At 44.8% G+C, this 19728-nt stretch overlaps 1 protein-coding gene across 2 annotated transcripts in view; it reads right to left on the bottom strand.

Moving 5' to 3' along the window:
- The window catches only part of LOC126183707 (PDZ domain-containing protein 8), a 215048-nt gene that overhangs the window by 108904 nt on the left and 86416 nt on the right, over positions 1 to 19728 (bottom strand). For both annotated transcript variants that reach the window (XM_049925893.1, XM_049925894.1), the window contains exons 3-4: positions 15000 to 15192; positions 917 to 1074 (exon numbers count right to left, since the gene is read on the bottom strand). In XM_049925893.1, coding sequence (XP_049781850.1) covers positions 917 to 1074; positions 15000 to 15192 — 351 coding nt within the window. The remainder of the gene's footprint in view (positions 1 to 916; positions 1075 to 14999; positions 15193 to 19728) is intronic.

Raw genomic sequence — 19728 nt, 5'->3', positions numbered from 1 at the left:
ATGACCTTACTGCTTTGTATCCATTACCATGGTAAGTTCTATAGAATAAATATAGAAACAGAAAACAGCATAACAACTGCTCTATAAAATAGTTTTGCTTAGCATTTGTGGTGCAATTACAATATGAAAGTATTTTTATGCAGTAAGTCGTCCACTAATAACTGAAAGTAGCTAAAAACAACTTCTCTCTTTGTGCTGTAACAGTTATCATGCAAAATATTGGCTTTTACTACTTAGGCTCAGTGAAGACAAATTCTGTAGCACGTACATACAGAAAAACAACTTTCATTCATGTACCTTGACTAGTTTCTCTCTTTTTTCTTTTGTCACCAATAATTGTTAAGCCTAAAATTTTCTTTTGACTCAACATGCATGTTAGGCTAAAGCATTATGATGTAGCTGCTTTGCACAGAGCTTAGTTTTGCTCATTTGTTAAAATTTTAAACTGGTGTAAAGCTCCAAAAGCAGGTTAGAAATAAACAAAAATACAAATTTTACCTCCATGAATGAGATGATCCATATGAGTATTTGAGAGAATACATACTATCATTTAGGTCTCCAAAAATGATCAGTATTATAACCTGACAAAACATAAAATTGTCTCAACTGATATTGCAAACATCTTATAAGAAACTGCAATAAGTTCTGATTATAGCAAAATGTTAACAGACCAACAGTAGCAACTGGTAAAAATAGTAAAGCATTTCCTTAAAAGTAAACTACTCTGATTCAGAATTTCTTATGACACCAAATATCAGTACAAGATATCTTACAGAATAAAAATATCTGTATCAGATAAAATCCAGAAATTAAAAATATTTCCTATGAGGCAACAATATGTCTTTAAAGTTTACAGTACACTTAAACTATACAATAATACAATAATCTGAAAGAAGCAACATATGTAAAACATTACCTGGTTAATGATAATTGAACTTATGTGAGGCAAGGGACGACCCTGCAGCTGTGATTCCACCTGAAGTTCTAGGAGAGGTTCACTGTAGAAACTGAAAGACCAATGTGTATAGGGCAAACGTGTGAACTGCAGCTGTGCTTGTCCAATGAGACGATTTACTGAAAAATCAAGAATTACAGTGCACAAAATTCAAGAAATGTGAACTTCTACACAAGTAGTTTAGGTACAAATCCACAGACAGAGAACAGTCAAAAATTGGGAGAGGAAATGAGGAACAGGGAGGGGCTGGGGGATAAGCAGGAACACAAAGGGGAAAAACAGATTTAACAGTGGATAACACAAAAGTAAAAAAGGAACAGTAGCGGTAGTGACAGAGAGGGGGAGGGGAACAAATAATACATACTAGCATACATAAGCAAACAAAGAATTGAAAGATTTGAAACTGTTGACAGTAATAATTATCTTCCTTTATTATTGTGCCTCACGTTCTGGTGCAAGCATTTCCTGTCAATGCAAACCTTGCAGATTGAGTGTAAAGGGCTAGAGGCAACCACTCACAGTGCAGTGGATGTGTCATGTGGTTGACACGGCCCCACAATTGACAACACTGATGAACTTTCAGACAAGAAGCAATTTACGGAAATCACAGAAAACCCAAATCAGGATTGACGGATGCAGGTTTGAACCATCGTCCTCCCGAATGCGAGTCCAGTGTGCTAACCACTGTGCCACCTTGCTTTGAGAGAATTTTGTCTGAGAGCTCAGTTATATTTGCAATCTTGTTTGTGTGTACTATTCAATGTGGAATGTGGGGTGGGGAGGGGGGAGCAGTGTCAAGTTTTTGTTATTGGTGGTGATAAGACACAGGTTGGAAGCCACTGCCAGTTCCTTACTGAGACACTACAAGAAATTTCTAATTTAATCGAGGACTCTGACAAAGTCTAATGAAGAACATTTTTTTCAACACCAGGTTTTGAACCATTTCGCTATGAGTAAAGTACCGCCATGCAACACTGGTTATTGAATCAGGGAATAGTAATAATGTAATAACGACGACGATGATGATGATGAGAATAGTATGATACAAATTTCAGATTGATACAGTTCCTTCAGTTCTTAAGAAACTCCAAAGGACTTTTCAACTGTTACTATTATTACATCAAATTTACCAGCAATGATGCATGTTGTTCACATTATCTCATGACTCAAAAGAAATCAAATGTAGTAACATCACATCCCCATACAGAAAGTTGGGCTACCCATTATTTCACTTTAACAGATGCAACTGCTGGTACAGATGATAAAAATACACAAAATAACACAAGCCTGACCTATTTTTTGGAAGCAAGAACAAGTAAGGACAGGGGAGGTAATAAAGATGAAACATATCATTCAGGCTGCATGTTAAGTGGAATTTATGAAATGAATGAAGGAAGGGAGGTCAGGAGATATTGCTTGGTCAAACTGATACCACGGCCCAACTAGATTATGAGGGTAATGTTTCTGGACTGTTTAGATGTCCAAAAGGAAGGAACTAAAGAAGCAAGCTTGGGGGATTTACATACCACCAGCACAAAGGCCAACAGAGATGGAGCACAAGCTTGGAATGGGCATGGATGAAGAAGGAAATTGGGCATGATTATTCCAAAGGAACCATCCTGCTATTCAGCTGATTGGTTGGTTGGTTTAAAAAAGGGTGGGGAAGGGACCAAACTGCGAGGTCATCGGTCCCTTGTTCCTGGTAAAATAATTACACAAGGGAAAGAAGAAAAGAAAGGAGACGTACGAGAAAGGAAGAACCAGAAGAACGACAGAAGGACAACCAACACTACTATGGACAAAACAGGAAAAGAAAACCACAGAGACAAGCAAGAAACATGCAGAAGGGTTAAAAACAAGAGAGCAGATGACCATGGCTGGCCGACCATGAGAATAAAAAGGAAAAGCCAGCCACTCTGTGACACATTAAAACATCCACCCTGAAAGCATTAGAGTGGAGAACACAAAGGAGCAAAGGACATGCGCTAAAACTTACATAGAATTATAAAAGCCACCATCACATACAAAATGTAAAACTAAATTTGCTAATGAGGCGTTGTCAGCTAAAATTAATGGCAACGAGTCCAGTAACTGAAGAGTTCATTGCAGGGCAGCCAAAGGAGGACAGCTCACCAAGATATGGACCACTGTCAGCCAGGCGCCACACCGACACTGAGGTGGGTCATCATAGCACAGGAGGTAGCTGTGTGTCACCCACACGTGGCCAATGCAGAGCCAGCAGAGAACCACAGAGTCCCTGCGAGAGTCCCACATGGAGGACTGCCACACATTCGTAGTCGCCTTAATGGCACACAGTTTGTTGTGCATGCTGAAGTTATGCCATTTCATCTCCTAAAGATGCAAAACCTTGCCGCATAGTACTGAATGCAGCTCAGTTGCAGAGAAGCCGATCTCCATAAGCGGTTTCCACGTAGCCTGTTTGACCAGCCTGTCAGCAAGTTCATTGCCTGGGATTCCGACGTGACCTGGGATCCAGACAAACACCACTGAATGGCTGGACCATTCCAGGGCATAGATGGACTCCTGGATGGTCACTACCAAAGGATGATGAGGGTAGCACTGGTCAATAGCTTGTAGGCTGCTCAAGGAGTCAGTACACAGAAGAAACGACTCCCCAGGGCATGAATGGATGTGCTCTAGAGCACGAGACATAGCCACTAGCTCGGCAGTGAAAACAATGCAGCCACTGGGCAAGGAATGCTGTTCAATATGTCCTCCATGGACATATGCAAAGCCAACGTGAGCATCAGCAATCAGGCTGTTGGTGTAAACCGCTTCATCGCCTCGGCACACGTCAAGAATCAAGAGGAAGTGGCAGCGGAGAGCCGCAGTGTTAACTGAGTCCTTAGGGCCATGTGAAATGGCCAGGCAAAGCCACAGCCTAGGTGTACACCATGGAGGTGTACGTGAATGGACCTCAAATATAGGTGTTAAAGGCAAGGACTCCAGTTCAGAAAGAATGGATCGGACACGAACTGCAATTGGAAGCCCTGACCTGACTTGCCGATGCGGGAAATGAACTGCCATGGGTGGGAAAAGCAGACAGAAATTCGGGTGCACAGAACTACAAACATGTGCAACATAATTGGGCAGAAGTTATGCATACCTAACCTGCAATGGATGGACTCCAGCCTCCACAAGGATGCTGGTCACCGGGCTCATCCTAAAAGCTCCTATTGCTAGGCAAACACCACAGTGAGTCGAGTAAACACAAAGCTGAGGATGCCGCCGAGCCATAAACCAGACTCCCATAGTCAAGGTGGGATTGAACAAGGGCTCTCTAGAGCTGCAGCAGCGTAGAGTGATTTGCACCCCATTTTGTGTTGCTCAGGCAGCGGAGGGCATTGAGGTGCTACCAGTACTTCTGCTTAAGCTTATGAAGGTGAGGTAGTCAAGTCAATTGGGCATTGAAAACCAGTCCTAAGAACTGATATGTCTCCACTACAGTGAGTGGATCATCATTAAGGTAAAGTTCTGGTTCTGGATGAACGGTACGATGCCGAGAGAAGTGTATAACACATGACTTTGCGGGAGAAAACTGGAAACCGTTGGCTACAGCCCATGACTGCGCCTTGTGGATGGCTCCCTGTAGGTGCTGGTGAGCAACACCAGTACTGGTGGAGCAGTACGAAATGCAGAAATCGTCTGCATACAGAGAAGGTGTGACGGATGGTCCTACAGCTGATGCTAGATCATTAATGGCCACTAAAAATAGAGAGACACTCAATACAGAGCCCTTCAGGATGCCATTCTCCTGGATATGGGGGGAACTATGGGAGGCATCAACTTGGACATGTAAAGTACAAAGTGACAGGAAATTTTGGATAAAAATCAGGAGCAGGACTCAGACACCCCACTCATATAATGTGGCAAGGATATAATGTCCCCAGGTCATGTCATACGCTTTTCGTAAATAAAAAAAGATGGCAACCAGATGTTGGCACCTGAAAAAGGCTGTTCGGATGGCAGACTAGAAGGACACAAGATTATCAGTGGTAGAGCACCCCTGGCGGAAGCCACCCTGACATGGAGCCAGTAGGCCACGTGACTCCAAGACCCAACCCAACCGCCGACACACCATATGTTCCAGCAGCATACAAAGAAAGTTGGTGAGGCTGATGGGCCACTAGCTATCCAAATCAAGCAGGTTTTGACCGGGTTTGAGTACCGAAATGATGGTGCTCTCCCACCACTGCGATGGAAAGACCCCATCGCACCAGATCCAATTGAAGATGACGAGGAGATGTCGCTTGTAGTCAGATGAGAGATGTTTAATCATCTGACTTTGGATTCGATCTGGCCCAGGAGCAGTGTCGGGACAATGTGCAAGGGCACTGAGGAGCTCCCACTCTGTAAATAGGACGTTATAGGATTCACTACAGCATGTAGTGAACGAGAGGACTTTTCCTTCCATCAGCCGTTTGAGAGTGTGAAAGGCTGGGGGTTAATTCTCTGACATAGAGGCTTGAGCATAGTCTCAGAAAAGCGGTCGGCAATCGAATTTGCATCAGTAGATAACACACCATTTATGTTAACACCGGGAACACCTGTTGAGGTCTGGTGCCCAAAAACAAGTTTGATCTTTGCTCACACTTGGGAAGGTGATGTATGGCACCCAATGGTCGAGACATCTCTATCTCAACACTCCTGCTTCTGTCGTTTGGTAAGTTGGGATTTTACACACCGTGATCATGGGTATGTCCAATGTTCAGGCAATTCTCTGTGCACTACACATTTGCACACCACCACTTGTCTCCTCTCGCATTGCTGTGGCCACTGCTTCCACTGACGTCGAATCAGTTTGTTTCCTCTCACTACCAGGTTGCACACCAAAAGAACACGTCTTTTCAAACTTCCTAATCATTTTCTCCAGACCCATGGCAGTCATCGGACCAATGCCAGTGTCTAGAACTTCTGCAGAACAATGTGTGCACAGTCATCATTCTTGTAATACAGCTTTACAAGCAACACACGATCCTGCCTTGAGACAGACATGGCAAACGAGGAGGAAAAGCCATGTACCTGGTGTGTTTATACCAACATCAATGGGTCATGCGCATGGCAGGTGTTTTCATTTACGTATTCTGACACATACAGCACCATCTATTGATCAATTTTCTCACTATTTTTTTTTCTTCTGCAAATGTTTTCCCCCTTCTCCAATTATATTATGCTGCAATTTGATGTCATTCTGACAAGTGGTGTTATTTCTACATTGTTTTGAAAATTTAACTTTGATTATAATCACTCTGTACACAAGCTATACCCGCAGATCGCTTTATATGAACTGTCTCAGCAAGTGTTTGTCATTAAGAAGCACATGGACTTCTTCACTTTTCTCTGTTTGCCTTTTTGTAGTGCATCCACACCAACAATTTTCCAGCACTATTTGGAACAATTAACTGCATCTGTGCCTTCGTGTACAAATTATGTAGGTGATATAATGGTACCAGATCACACAGCAGATGAGTACCTTATTAATTTCTGCAGCCTGTTGCAAGGGTTATCAGAGGCATTAAATGCAACAGAGACAAATGTGTGTTCATTCAAACTGAGATTGAGTATTAGGGGCATGTGATTAATTCTCAGGATGTTCATCCAATGCAGTTGCACTTGCAGTACATTCGTGACCTCACACTTCCAAGGAATGCTACTTAATTACAGTCAATGCTAGGGAAGCTGACGTACTACATCCACTTCAATCTGAATGCAGCTCAGACTGCAGCACCACTGCACTGCCTTCACCCTCAGTGATTGTTGCATAGTTCATTTAGATCCTTCAAAACCTGTAGTCTTGGCTTTGGATGCCTCTTTTTATGGCACTGGTACTGTACTCTCATACATGATTGGTTCTGATGACAGACCAATAGCCTCCAAATTGCTTATCAAAGCTCAGAGCATCTATTTGTAAATGGAGATGGCTGGTTGGTTGGTTTGCGGGATGAAAGGGACCAGACTGCTACAGTCATCGGTCCCTTTTTCCAAAACTTAAAAACTTAAAAACACCCACACAGAATAAAAGCGAACAAGGAAAAGATCACAGACGACACAGGACAAGAGAAACTTAGACAAAGACCAGACGAAATGAATTAAAATCACACAGAGTGTGATGGTGGTTGGCCGACCAGAGAGAAAAAAAAAGGAAAAGCCAACCACTGAGAAATGCATTAAAAACTCAGTCTAAAATCGTAGGCTAAATGCCAGACTCAACACAAAAAAGGACAAACACTTGGATTAAGTGATAAAAGCCCCCTGCTCGAATAAAACGCAAAACTAAGCCTTTCATGGCAGTGTCATCTGTTAAAAGGGCAGGGAGCATCTCAGGCAGCACAAATGTCTGCCTGACCATAGCTAAAAGGGGACAGGCCAACAAAATGTGGGCCACTGTCAAAGCCGCCCCGCAGCGACATAGAGGAGGGTACTCCCGATGCAGTAAATAACTGTGTGTCAGCCGGGTGTGGCCAATGCGGAGCCGACAAAGAACAACTGAGTCTCTGCGATTGGCTCACATGGATGACCACCACACAGTCATCGTCTCCTTGCTAGCATGGAGTTTATTGGGTGCGGTCAGATTGCGCCATTCAGCAGCCCATAGCGCAAAAACTTTGCGGCATAAGAAGGCTTGCAAATCAGTCTCCGGGAGGTCAATGTCCAGAGATGGTTTACTGGTGGCCTCTTTCGCCAGGCGGTCAACATTTTCATTGGTGGGTATCCCAACTTGGCCTGGGGTCCACACAAAGACCACAGAGCGGCCGTAATGGGCAAGAGCATGGAGGGACTCCTGGACAGCCATCACCAGACGAGATCGAGGGAAACACTGGTCGATAGCTCGCAAACTGCTCAGGAAGTCGCTACAGATAATGAAGGACTCACCTGAGCAGGAGCGGATATACGCTAGGGCACGGAAGATGGCAACCAGCTCAGCAGTGAAAACACTGCAGCCAGTCGGCAAGGATCGATGTTCGTAATGGTCCCCTAGAGTTAGAGCAAAACTGACACGACCAGCAACCATCGAACCGTCAGTGTGAAACACGCCAGAGCCCTGATACGTGGCTAGGATGGAATAAAAGCAGCGGCGGAAGGCCTCCGGAGGGACTGAGTCCTTTGGGCCCTGTGCCAATTCGAGCCGAAAGCAAGGGTGAGGCACACACCACAGGGGTGTACGCAGAGGGGCCCGGAAAGGAGGTGGATGAAGGAAAACCCCAAGCCCGGAGAGAAGCTCTCTGATGCGGACAGCGATCATACAACCCGACCGAGGCCAGCGTTCTGGGAGATGGACGACTGACTGCAGTAACAGGAGACGATAATTAGGATGCCCGGGCAAGCTACAAACATGTGCAGCATAAGCGGCCAGTAAATGTTGGCGCCGTAACCGCAGTGGAGGGACACCTGCCTCCACAAGTATGCTGCCCACAGGGCTGGTCCAGAAAGCACCAGTGGCAAGTCGGATCCCACTGTGAAGGATTGGGTCCAGCACCCGCAATGCAGATGGGGATGCTGAACCATAAGCCAGGCTCCCATAATCCAGACAGGACTGGATTAACGCCTGGTAGAGCCGTAAGAGGGTATATCGGTCGGCACCCAAGCTGGTGTGGCTCAAGCATCGCAGAGCATTAAGATGCCGCCAACACATCTGTTTAAGGTGCTGAATATGAGGCAGCCAAGTCAACTGGGTATCAAAAACCACACCCAAAAACCAATATGTCTCCACCACAGCAAGACGTTCGCCGGCAAGATAAAGCTGAGGCTCAGGGTGAACTAAGCGTCACCGGCAAAAATGCACAACGCAGGTCTTGGTAGCCGAAAACTGGAAGCCATGCGCTACAGCCCAAGACTGCGCCTTGCAGATAGTGCCCTGCAGCTGACGTTCAGCAGCTGCAATGCCAACGGAGCTGTAGTAGAGGTAGCAGTTGTCAGCATACAAGGATGCTGAAACAGACGTTCCCACCGCCACAGCAAGCCCGTTAATTGCAATTAAAAACAGGCAGACACTTAAAACAGACCCCTGAACTCGGGAGGAACTATGGGAGGCCACAACTTGCACGCGGAAGGAACGATGCGCCAGAAAATTTCATAGGAAAATCGGGAGTGGACTCCAAAGACCCCAATCATGAAGCGTAGAGAGGATGTGGTGGCGCCATGTCGTATCGTATGCCTTCCGCATATCAAAAAAGACAGCGACGAGGTGCTGACGGCGAGCAAAGGCCATACAGATGGCTGACTCCAGGCTCACCAGATTGTCGGCAGCAGAGCGGCCTTTACGGAACCCACCCTGAGATGGAGCTAGAAGGCCTCGAGACTCGAGTACCCAACTCAACCGCCGGATCACCATGCGTTTGAGCAACTTGCACAGAACGTTGGTGAGGCTAATGGGGTGGTAGCTGCCCACCTCCAATGGGTTCTTACCAGGTTTCAAAATGGGGACAACAATACTTTCCCGCCATTGCGACAGAAACTCCCCCTCAACCCAAATGCGGTTGTAAAGGTCGAGGAGGCATCGCTGGCAGTCCACTGAGAGGTGTTTCAGCATCTGGCAGTGGATGCGATCTGGCCCAGGAGCTGTATTAGGGCAAGCGGCTAGGGCACTGTGGAATTACCACTCAGTGAATGGGACATTGTAGGATTTAGGATGGCGCGTGTGAAATGAAAGGCTCCGAAGTTCCAACCGCTCTTTAATGGAGCGGAAAGCCAGTGGGTAATTCACAGATGCGGAACTGAGAGCAAAATAGTCCGCTAAGCGGTTGGCAATTATGTCGGATTCAGTACAAATTGCCCCATTCAGTGAGAGCGCAGGGATGCTGACAGGGGTCCGATAGCCATAGAGGCGTCTAATCTTTGCCCAGACCTGTGATGGAGAGACATGGACGCCAATGGTGGAAACATACCATTCCCAGCACTCCTGCTTGTGTTGGCGAATGATGCGGCAGGCCCACGCACAGAGCCGTCTAAAGGAGACGAGGTTTTCGAAAGATGGATGCCGCTTGTGACGCTGGAGTGCCCGCCTGTGATCTTTAATCGCCTCGGTGATCGCTGGCGACCATCAAGGTACAGTCCTCCGCCGAGGGGACCCAGAAGAACTGGGAATGGCAGATTTTGTGGCAGTAACAATGCCGGTGATGACTGAGTGAACCACCGCGTCAATGGCTTCATGAGAAACAGGTTCAGTAGCGGCAGTGGAGGAGAACAAGTCCCAATCAGCATTATTCATAGCCCACCTGCAAGGGCGCCCAGAAGACTGACGCTGTGGCAGTGACAGAAAGATCTGAAAGTGGTCACTACCACACAGGTCATCATGCACTCTCCATTGGACAGACGGTAAGAGGCTAGGGCTGCAGATCGAAAGGTCGATGGCGGAGTATGTGCCATGTGCCACACTGAAATGCATGAAGGCACCATCATTTAAAATGGAAAGATCGAGCTGTGCCAATACATGCTCAATGGTGGGGCCTCGACCTGTTTCCACTGACCTACCCCACAGAGGGTTATGGGCATTTAAGTCTCCCAGTAACAAGAAAGGTGGCGGCAATTGGGCTATCAGCACAGCCAGGACATGCTGCACGACACCACCATCCGGTGGAAGGTAAAGACTGCAGACGGTAACAGCCTGTGGCATCCACACCTGAACAGCAACAGCCTCTAAAGGTGTTTGTAGAGGGACAGATTCGCTGTGAAGTGAGTGAAGGACATAGATGCAGACGCCACCGGACACCCTTTCATAAGCTACCCGGTTCTTATAATAACCCTCATAGCCACGGAGGGTGGGGGTTCGCATTGCTGGAATCGTTTCCTGAAGAGCAATGCAGGCTGATAAGTTGTCGGAGCTCAGCTAGATGGTGGAAGAAACCGCTGCAATTCCACTGGAGGATGATATTGTTCATGGCTCAGAAAGGTGTGAAGGGACTGGAGAGGCAGGTTATGCCACTGGGTCACTTGCTGCCACCGATTCAGTACCCGCGCGAGTGACATCCATTGCATCCGAGGGTCCGGTGAGATCCAGGTCTTCAGCAGACGCCAGAATCTCGACCTCATCCTCAGACGCGGAGCTTGTAGGAAGCAGTGGGATGAGTGCCACTGCAGTGTTGTGGTTCTTGGGAACCTTCTTCTTTTTCTGCTTCTCACTCTGTGCCCTCGGTGGTTCAGGCTGGGAGGGCTTCACTGGGTCAGTCTCAGGGACGGACGCTGACCGTGAGGCCCTACGACCAGCGACTGGTGGTTGTTTCAGCCACTTGTGGGTGTCCGCTTTTCCGCTGGTCGGAACTTGCAAAGGGAGGTCCCTAAGGGACCCCTTCCTGGGGAGAGTAGCCGAAGAAGTCTTACTCTTCTCGGCTGGGAAGTGGGAACTGATGTCCCCAATTTTTGGGGGGGTGTTGCTCCTGAAGTAGATGGAGCAGGAGCAACAGGGAGTGAAGTGCCCCCCACAATCAAGGGGGCCGGTGGATTCTGACCGATCATAGAGCCAACCGTACATGATGATGGGAGAACTGTTGTTGCAGCAGCGGCGTAGGTCGACATAATTGGCACAGGATGGAGCCCCTCATATTTCCTCTTAGCCTCGGTGTAGGACAGGCAGTCCAGGGAGCAGGGGGAATGGTGTTCTCCACAGTTAACACAGATGGGAGGCAAGGCTCATGGAGTATTGGGATGCGAAGGATGTCCACAATCTCGACACGTGATGCTGGAAGTACATCGGGATGACATATGCCCAAACTTCCAGCATTCAAAACACCGCATCGGAAGAGGGATATAAGGATTCACATCACAGCGGTAAACCATCACCTTGACCTTTTCGGGTAAGACATCACCCTCGAAGGCCAAGATGAAGGCACCGGTGGCTACCTGATTATCCCTCGGGCCCCGATGGACACGCCGGGCGAAGTGAACACATCGTCATTCCAGGTTGGCGCACAGTTCATCATCGGACTGCAGAAGAAGATCCCTGTGGAATATAAATACCCTGGACCATGTTTAAACTCTTATGGGGCGTGATAGTGATGGAAACATCCCCCAACTTGTCACAAGTGAGCAACCTCCGTGACTGGGCAGAGGATGCTGTTTTGATGAGAACTGACCCAGAGTGCATTTTGGACAAGCCCTCCACCTCTCCGAACTTGTCCTCTAAATGCTCCACAAAAAACTGGGGCTTGGTCAACATAAATGATTCTCCATCAACTTGCGTACACACGAGGTACTGGTGTGAATAATCTCCACTGCCTTCTTTAGCCATATGTTCCTCCCATGGAGTGGCCTGGGAGGGAAATGATCTTGGGTCGTATTTCTTACCGTTGAGCTTAGACCTCGATCGCTTAGAAACTGCTGGTGGAGGCCCACCAGTGAAAGATGGTGTACCATGCTTGATTGTGTGTCATCCGCCCTGATGCCACCGACTCCAACCAGGGGTTCTCCCCATGGGCGCCACCCAGGAACAGCAAAGACCACCTGGCAGGATGGCCTTTGCCGGGAGTCCTGATGCCCCAGAGGGATAGGCATCTACTCCTCGGCATACATGGGGAGGTAGCAGCTCAGGCATCAGCAGTGCGATCCCTGTGTAGTCAGCAGGCTACCACCAAGAGGGTACATGACGACCCCACCACAATGAACTGGCTACTGTGCTGGTTGTCAGGTGTCGAATATCCATGTATATAGGGAGCAAAGATGGAAGTGCACAATGGAGGGAAGGCATGCTACCCGGAACACACTGCAGCCGATGTGGCCAGAAGCTCAGCATAAGTCCAACTCCATGACATAACGAATGTGCCAGATCTTAAGGCAAGATGGATATAGAATGCACCACGTAAGGTGTCCTTCCCCAAATGATACGCACTAATGGAAAATTTTGAAATGGGGTGGTCAAACCCCTTAGGGGACCATCACATTAAAGGCAGAAACAACCGAGACTCCTTTTAGTCACCTCTTATGACAGGCAGGAATACCGCAGGCCTATTCTTACCCCTGAACCCGCAGGGGGGCAAATGGAGATGGTGGCTCTTGTCATTACCTATGGAGTGACTGGGAGCACTTGTATTTGGATTTTACTGGAACCTACTGGTACACTCGTTAGATGATTGTCATCAATGCCAATGCCAAGATTCCTTAAGTGGTTCCCATGCACTCTGCAATGGCATGTTGAACCCTTCAAGCTTTTGAGTCCATCTTTTGCCTTGAGGGTCTACCCGAGTTGCTTGTGACTGTTAATGGACCTCAATTTGTGTCTGCAGAATTCAAGGACATATGTACAGCTAACTGGATTCATCACATCACCAGCACGCTTTTTCATCCATAGTCCAATCGAGGAGTGGAATGCTTCATTCACACTTTTAAGCAGCAAATGGATAAACTACACACCCACAACATGTGGGACCAAGCTTTGCTGCTCTTCTTCTTGTCCTACAACTCCCAGACTTGCCATGGTGCATTGTCAATGAAGTTGCTTCATGGATGGCACCACTGCACCTTGTTCCAGTTGCTGCACCCACCGGGGCAGGCGGCGACTACTCCACCCACTCAAGCAATGTATAAACCTAGTGACAGTCCCCCCTTTTCTTCCACATCATACAGCAGTCTGAAGCACAGGGAATGGGAACATCACCATAAAGATTGTAGTATCACAGTTTATCAATATTGTCAGAGCCAGGGCCTCGAAGACTCCTGTGGCCACCACAAGCAGCACTTGGAACATCAGAAAAGCCTCCAGACCACTGCGACGAATGAAGACTGCCTGGATGGTGTTATAAGCAGTGAGCACTATGGCACCAGTCTTCTAGTTCAAGATTACTTCTAGTTGCAAGTTGCTAGCTGCTGCTGAACGTTACACTGAGTTGTTGATGGTTAGCTCTACTGGTGAACATTCAGTGTACTTAGACACATGCCCATGTCATGCCTCTGCTTATAGCTAGCCATGTCTGCCACAAGTGTAGCAGTTCTTCACCCACAAGTTGAGTACAATATATTTATTTTAAGTGCACTTGTGCCAACTAATCTTTTGCTTGCCTATCCATATTCTTACGGTGACTGATCCCGTTGGCCACTACAGTCACACTCTCTCTCTCTCTCTCTCTCTCTCTCTCTCTCTCTCTCTCTCTCTCACACACACACACACACACACACACAAACTGGAACAACTATTGTTATTTTAGTTATAGTACCCACCCATTTATCACTAGTAGCTAGGAATTAACATTTGGTTCCTTCAAATGTAACAGTTATCAATTTGCATCATAACAAGTGGAAAGGAAAACTGAATCAAACTGGGGATGAACCACAGACATCTGGATCTGAAGCCTGGCAGCTGACCACAGTGAAAGGTTTGTGTGGATGGAGTCACCTGCAAGTGCAACAAAAGCTGCCACTTTAAGTAAATGGATCAAGATTTTTTAATTCAATCATGGGAGACGGTAGATGGATCAATGTTATTTATAACAGAGTCACACATTCGATACATTAATAAACATTGAGCCACGCATCTTCTCCCACGATATAATCAAAAAACTTTGATCCACTTACTTAGTGCATTCGTACATATCAATTTCATAACAACACAGAGCACAGAAATATTTCACTGCTTTTACAAATATATCGTGGGTTGCAACACTGTCCTTAATTTGCAGATGCTAGCACAGTTTACATAGCTGTGACTCAAATAAGGAGCAACTGAATTTAAAATCCTTGTTTACAGCAATATTTAAGCATTTTTCCTCAATCTGTTACTTCAAAACACATTTTTTTGTCTGCTGCTCTCTGACTGGCTGTGTAACACAAACATCTCATATACGCTCTTTTGTTCCCATCATATCTCATGGCAAACACTGACAACATTCCTGCATGAAACACATAAGTACACCACTGGCTTAATTCTAGACTTTTACTGACAATTCAATAATTAATACCAGCATGTGTTGATCTTCAAAAAATGCAGATTTATTGATATTAGAAAACTACATGAACTCTTAGCATAATATTAATGCTATTTCCCAAAATGAAATAATGTTAATTAGTTCATGAAAGCACTATAATCATAACAACATACCTTTAACTGACACATAAGCTGCTTTGCCAAGCACCATATTGGCATCAATAGATAACTGAAATCCACCAGAATATTCAAGATCTAAGCACAATTCCAATGTGTCAAGGTACTTATTGACTTCATCAAGCACAACATCCTTTACCAAAATACTCTTCACTTCTGGAAAATGTGTGCCAAGATGGATATCTCTAATCTAGAAACAAAAAATTATGTGTTCTTTTACAACAAAGATATAGTTACAAAACTATTGAAATTATGAGTGCTATGAGACAGTCATGGCAACAGAGTGTCATCAGATTTATATACAGTGCAGTCGTTTAGGAATGCACAAAAACACACACAATCTGATTATAACTATCCACACACCTATTAGCGGACTTTAATATGGTATGTGTCAACCCTCTGCAGTCATGATGACTTGAACCCTGTTGCGGACACTTTCAATGAGGATTCTGAATGTCTGCGGAAGAATAGCAGTCCATTCTTGCTCACAAGCCGAAGCCAGGGAAAGTAATAATTTACGGCACCAGGGTCTAGAACAAGGTCAACATTCTAGCTCATCCCAGAGGTGTTCCATTGGGTTCAGGTCAGGACTCTGCGTAGGCCATCCATTTCAGGTATGTTATTGTCCAAACCATTGCCTCAAAGACATTGCTTTATCAATGTCTCCACACTGTTTCTCTACTGTACACGGTATACAATCCTGTAAATGTGTTCACATCCTTCCACATTTAGTGTTTTCTTAAGCACAATAAAAGACCATGCCCTAACCAGAAAAAATATCCCCATACTGTAACACTATCTCCTTCATGCTTCACTTTTGGCAATATATGATGGAAAGTAATATTCTCTAGGCATTCACCCAACATGAACATTTCCCTCAGTTTGCTACAGGGCACAGTGTGATTCATCACTCCATATCATTTGTTTTCAGTGATCCATTGTCCACTGGTGTCACTCTTTCATCACCTCAAGCAGCACTTAGAACTGACAACAGAAATGTGTGGCTTATGAGGAGCTGTTCAACCACTGAACCTCATATTTTTAACTTCCTACACACAGTCACTGTGTAAGCTCAACTGCTAGTATCACCTCGGAGTCATGAGTAATTCCTTCCTTTGACTTCATGCGATTCTTTTTACAGCCCCCCCCCCTCCCCCCAATCTAAATGTTCAAATGTGTGTGAATTCCTTAGGGACCAAACTCCTTAGGTCATTGGCCCCTAGACTTACACACTACTTAAACTAACTTACGCTAATAACAACACACACACCCGTGCTGAGGGAGGACTCAAACCTCCAGCGGGAGTGGCCACGCACTCTGTGACATGACGCCTCCACAGTCTCTGACAGTTCCTGACCATCAGTACATGAGGTCTGCCTTGTCTTGATTTAGCTATGGTTGTTCCTTCACATTTCCGCTTTGCAATCACAATGTCAGCAGTCAACATTCAAGTTTTAGAAGGGTTGAAATATCCCTGATGGATATGTTTCGCAGGTGATATCCAATGAGTATCTACATCTGAAGTCACTTAGCTCTGGTTACCACCCCTTTCTGCTGTTACTCTATTCGACTGACAAGACATTACTCCCCACCTCCTTTTATAGTGGTGAGTCTGTCTCGCAATATCTAGTGGTCAAATCCGCAGTCCATAAATGTGTCTGGATGGTTTTTATCTGATAGTGTACCTCTTACAAAGCTGCTTATGGCAAAATGGAACATATGTACAGTTCTTAACTGGGGCATACCTACTAAAAGGCTGAGTCATTATGTTTAAAACTGCGTGGACATTCATTCAATTTATCAGTCCACAGTGAGAATCTGTGCTGCATAATGATTATTCTTTTAACACACAAGACCATGTAGTTCCTTCATACTCATGATACAGTTCATAATGACAGTGACAAACAAGAAAAATAATGCCTATTTTCCATATCAAAGGTCTAGTTGCTGTCACATTTTAACATCAGAGGGCAAATGATTAAGAGGATAAGCAGTATGTCTGGGTATTTAAAATACTAACATGATGCAAGTAATGTGCATTTGTGGATTCTAAATGATCAGAAGGGAGTTATGTTTGAGAGTGTCCATGCAGAAGTGAGCCCATCTGCGAAGATGATATTGTAAGATAAGGCATATTTTCTACGCTCACCCTAAAATACATCAGCAGGAAGTGTTTAATAATTGACAGCAACAATGTGGGCAAGAAGCATCTGGTTCGATTCCTAAAGGGCTGCATTGAGGGCACTGGCAGGAATTTACTTTGGTCAAAGATAACTTTAGCTGCCCAACAGTGGTCTTTTCTGTTGGTAAAAATGAGAAAAACTTGAGGTGACTAAAATAGGTTAACAGACTAAACTACTGAAAGCACATATTAGGAATTTCAGCACAGGCAGAAGCACTGGCTGGAGGCTCCTCCAGGCTGGTATTGCAGGGATAGTCCCTGATTCACACCCACTCTAACACTGCCATGGAATTGAAAAGGCTATTACAGTCTATGATAAAATCTGCTTTCCCTCATAAAACACAACATTCATCTAGCAGCTGTCTCATTATCTGCAAGTACAAACAGTATTGTAGTGTTCAACATTATTTCCCACCTCAGTAAGGCCAAGGTGGCAACACTATGAATGTGCTGACTACAGTTATGAGAGCACCACCTCATATCAGCATGGTTCATAACAAAATAAAATCACAACAGTGCCTAGTGCCACCAATTCATAGTCTTATCTACACACATACTCTACGAGCCACAATATGGTGCTTGGTGGAGGGTACCTTGCACCACTACAAGACATTTGCAAATGGTACGGCAGAAAAACAACTTTCTACATTCCTCCATAGGTGCCCTAATTTCTCTTATCCTGTCATTGCAGTTCTTACACAAAATGTACATTAGCAACAGAAGAAGTGTTCTGCTGTCAGCTGCAAATGATAGTTCTCTAAATTTTTTCAGAAGTGTTCCATGAAAATAGTGTCATCTTTCCCTCCAGAGATTCTCACTGGAATTCATGAAGCACCTCCACAGCACTCCCATGTTGATAGAACCTACCAGCAAAAAATCTAGTAACATCACTCTAAATTGCTTCTATGTCTTCCTATAATCTGACATGATGGAGATACCCAGCACTCGAGCAGTACTCAAGAATAAGTTTAAGTAGTGTCCTATATGTTTCCATCTTTGTAGATGAGCTACACTTTCCAAAAATTCTCCCAATAAACTGAAGTCAACGGTTCACCTCCCCTACTACCATCCTCATGTGCTAATTCCATCTCACACCACTTTACAATGTTACGCCTAGATATTTTATTGATGTGTCTGTGTCAGGCAACACACTACTAATATTGTATTTAAACATTACACAATTGTTTTTCCAGCTCATCTACACTAACTTACATTTTTCTACATTTAAAGCAAGCTGTCATTCATCACACCAAATAGAAATTGTATCCAAGTGATCCTGCATCCTTCTACAGTCACTCAATGATTATACTAAAGCAGACTTACTAAATATAGTTTTCAGTAAATCCTTCACAAAAGAAAATGAAGTAAATATTCCAGAATTCGAAACCAGAACAGCTGTTAGCATGAGTGACATAAAAGTAGATATCTTAGGTGTTGCGAAACAACTAAAATCACTTAAGAAAGGCAAGTCTTCTGGTCCAGATGGTATACCAATCAGGTTCCTTTCAGAGTATGCAGACTAAATAGCACATATCTTAGCAAATATATACAACCACACACTTGATGAAAGGTCTGTTCCTAAAGACTGGAAAGTAGCACAGGTCACACCAATATTCAAGAAAGGAAATAGGAATAACCCATTGAATTACAGATCCATATCACTGACCTCAATTCACAGTAGGATTTTAGAGCATATATTGTACTTGAACATTATGAATCACCTTGAAGAAAATGACTTAGTGACACATAACCAACACGGATTCAGAAAATATCGTTCTTGTGCAACACAGTTAGCTCATTATTCCCATGAAGTCATGAGTGCTGTTGATAAGGGATCTCAGATCGATTCCATATTCCTAGATTTCCAGAAGGCTTTTGACACCGTTCCTCACAAGTGACTATTAATCAAATTGCATGCATATGGAATATCGTCTCAGTTGTGTGACTGGATTCATGATTTCCTCTCAGAGAGGTCACAGTTCATAGTGATAGACGGTAAATCATCGAGTAGAACAGAAGTGATATCTGGTGTTCCACAAGGTGGTGTCATAGGCCCTCTGCTGTTCCTGATTTACATAAATGATCTATGTGATAATCTGAGCAGCCCACTTAGATTGTTTGCAGATGACACTGTAATTTACCATCTAGTGAAATCATCAGATGATCAATTCCAATTACAAAATAATCTAGAGAGAATTTCTGTATGGTGTGAAATGTGGCAATTGGCACTAAACAAAGAAAACTGCGAGGTCATCCACATGCGTACTAAAAGAAATCTGATAAATTTTGAGTGTACAATAATTCGCACAAATCTAAGGGCTGTCAATTCACGAAAGGAATTATAATTATGAGCAACTTAAATTGGAAAGACAACATAGGTAATACTGTGGGGCAGGCGAAACAAATATTGTGCTTTGTTGGTAGAACACTTAGAAGATGAGACAAACCCACTAAAGAGACATCCTCTGCTGGAATATTGCTGTGCGGTATGGGATCCTTATGAGGTAGGATTGACGTAGGACATCAAAAGAGTGCAAAGAGGGG

Source organism: Schistocerca cancellata, chromosome 4 (genome assembly GCF_023864275.1).
Source record: "Schistocerca cancellata isolate TAMUIC-IGC-003103 chromosome 4, iqSchCanc2.1, whole genome shotgun sequence".
NCBI classification, from domain to species: Eukaryota; Metazoa; Arthropoda; class Insecta; order Orthoptera; family Acrididae; genus Schistocerca; species Schistocerca cancellata.
The sequence above is the reverse complement of the archived record's forward strand: the minus strand, read 5'-3'. Positions and strand labels throughout refer to the sequence as shown.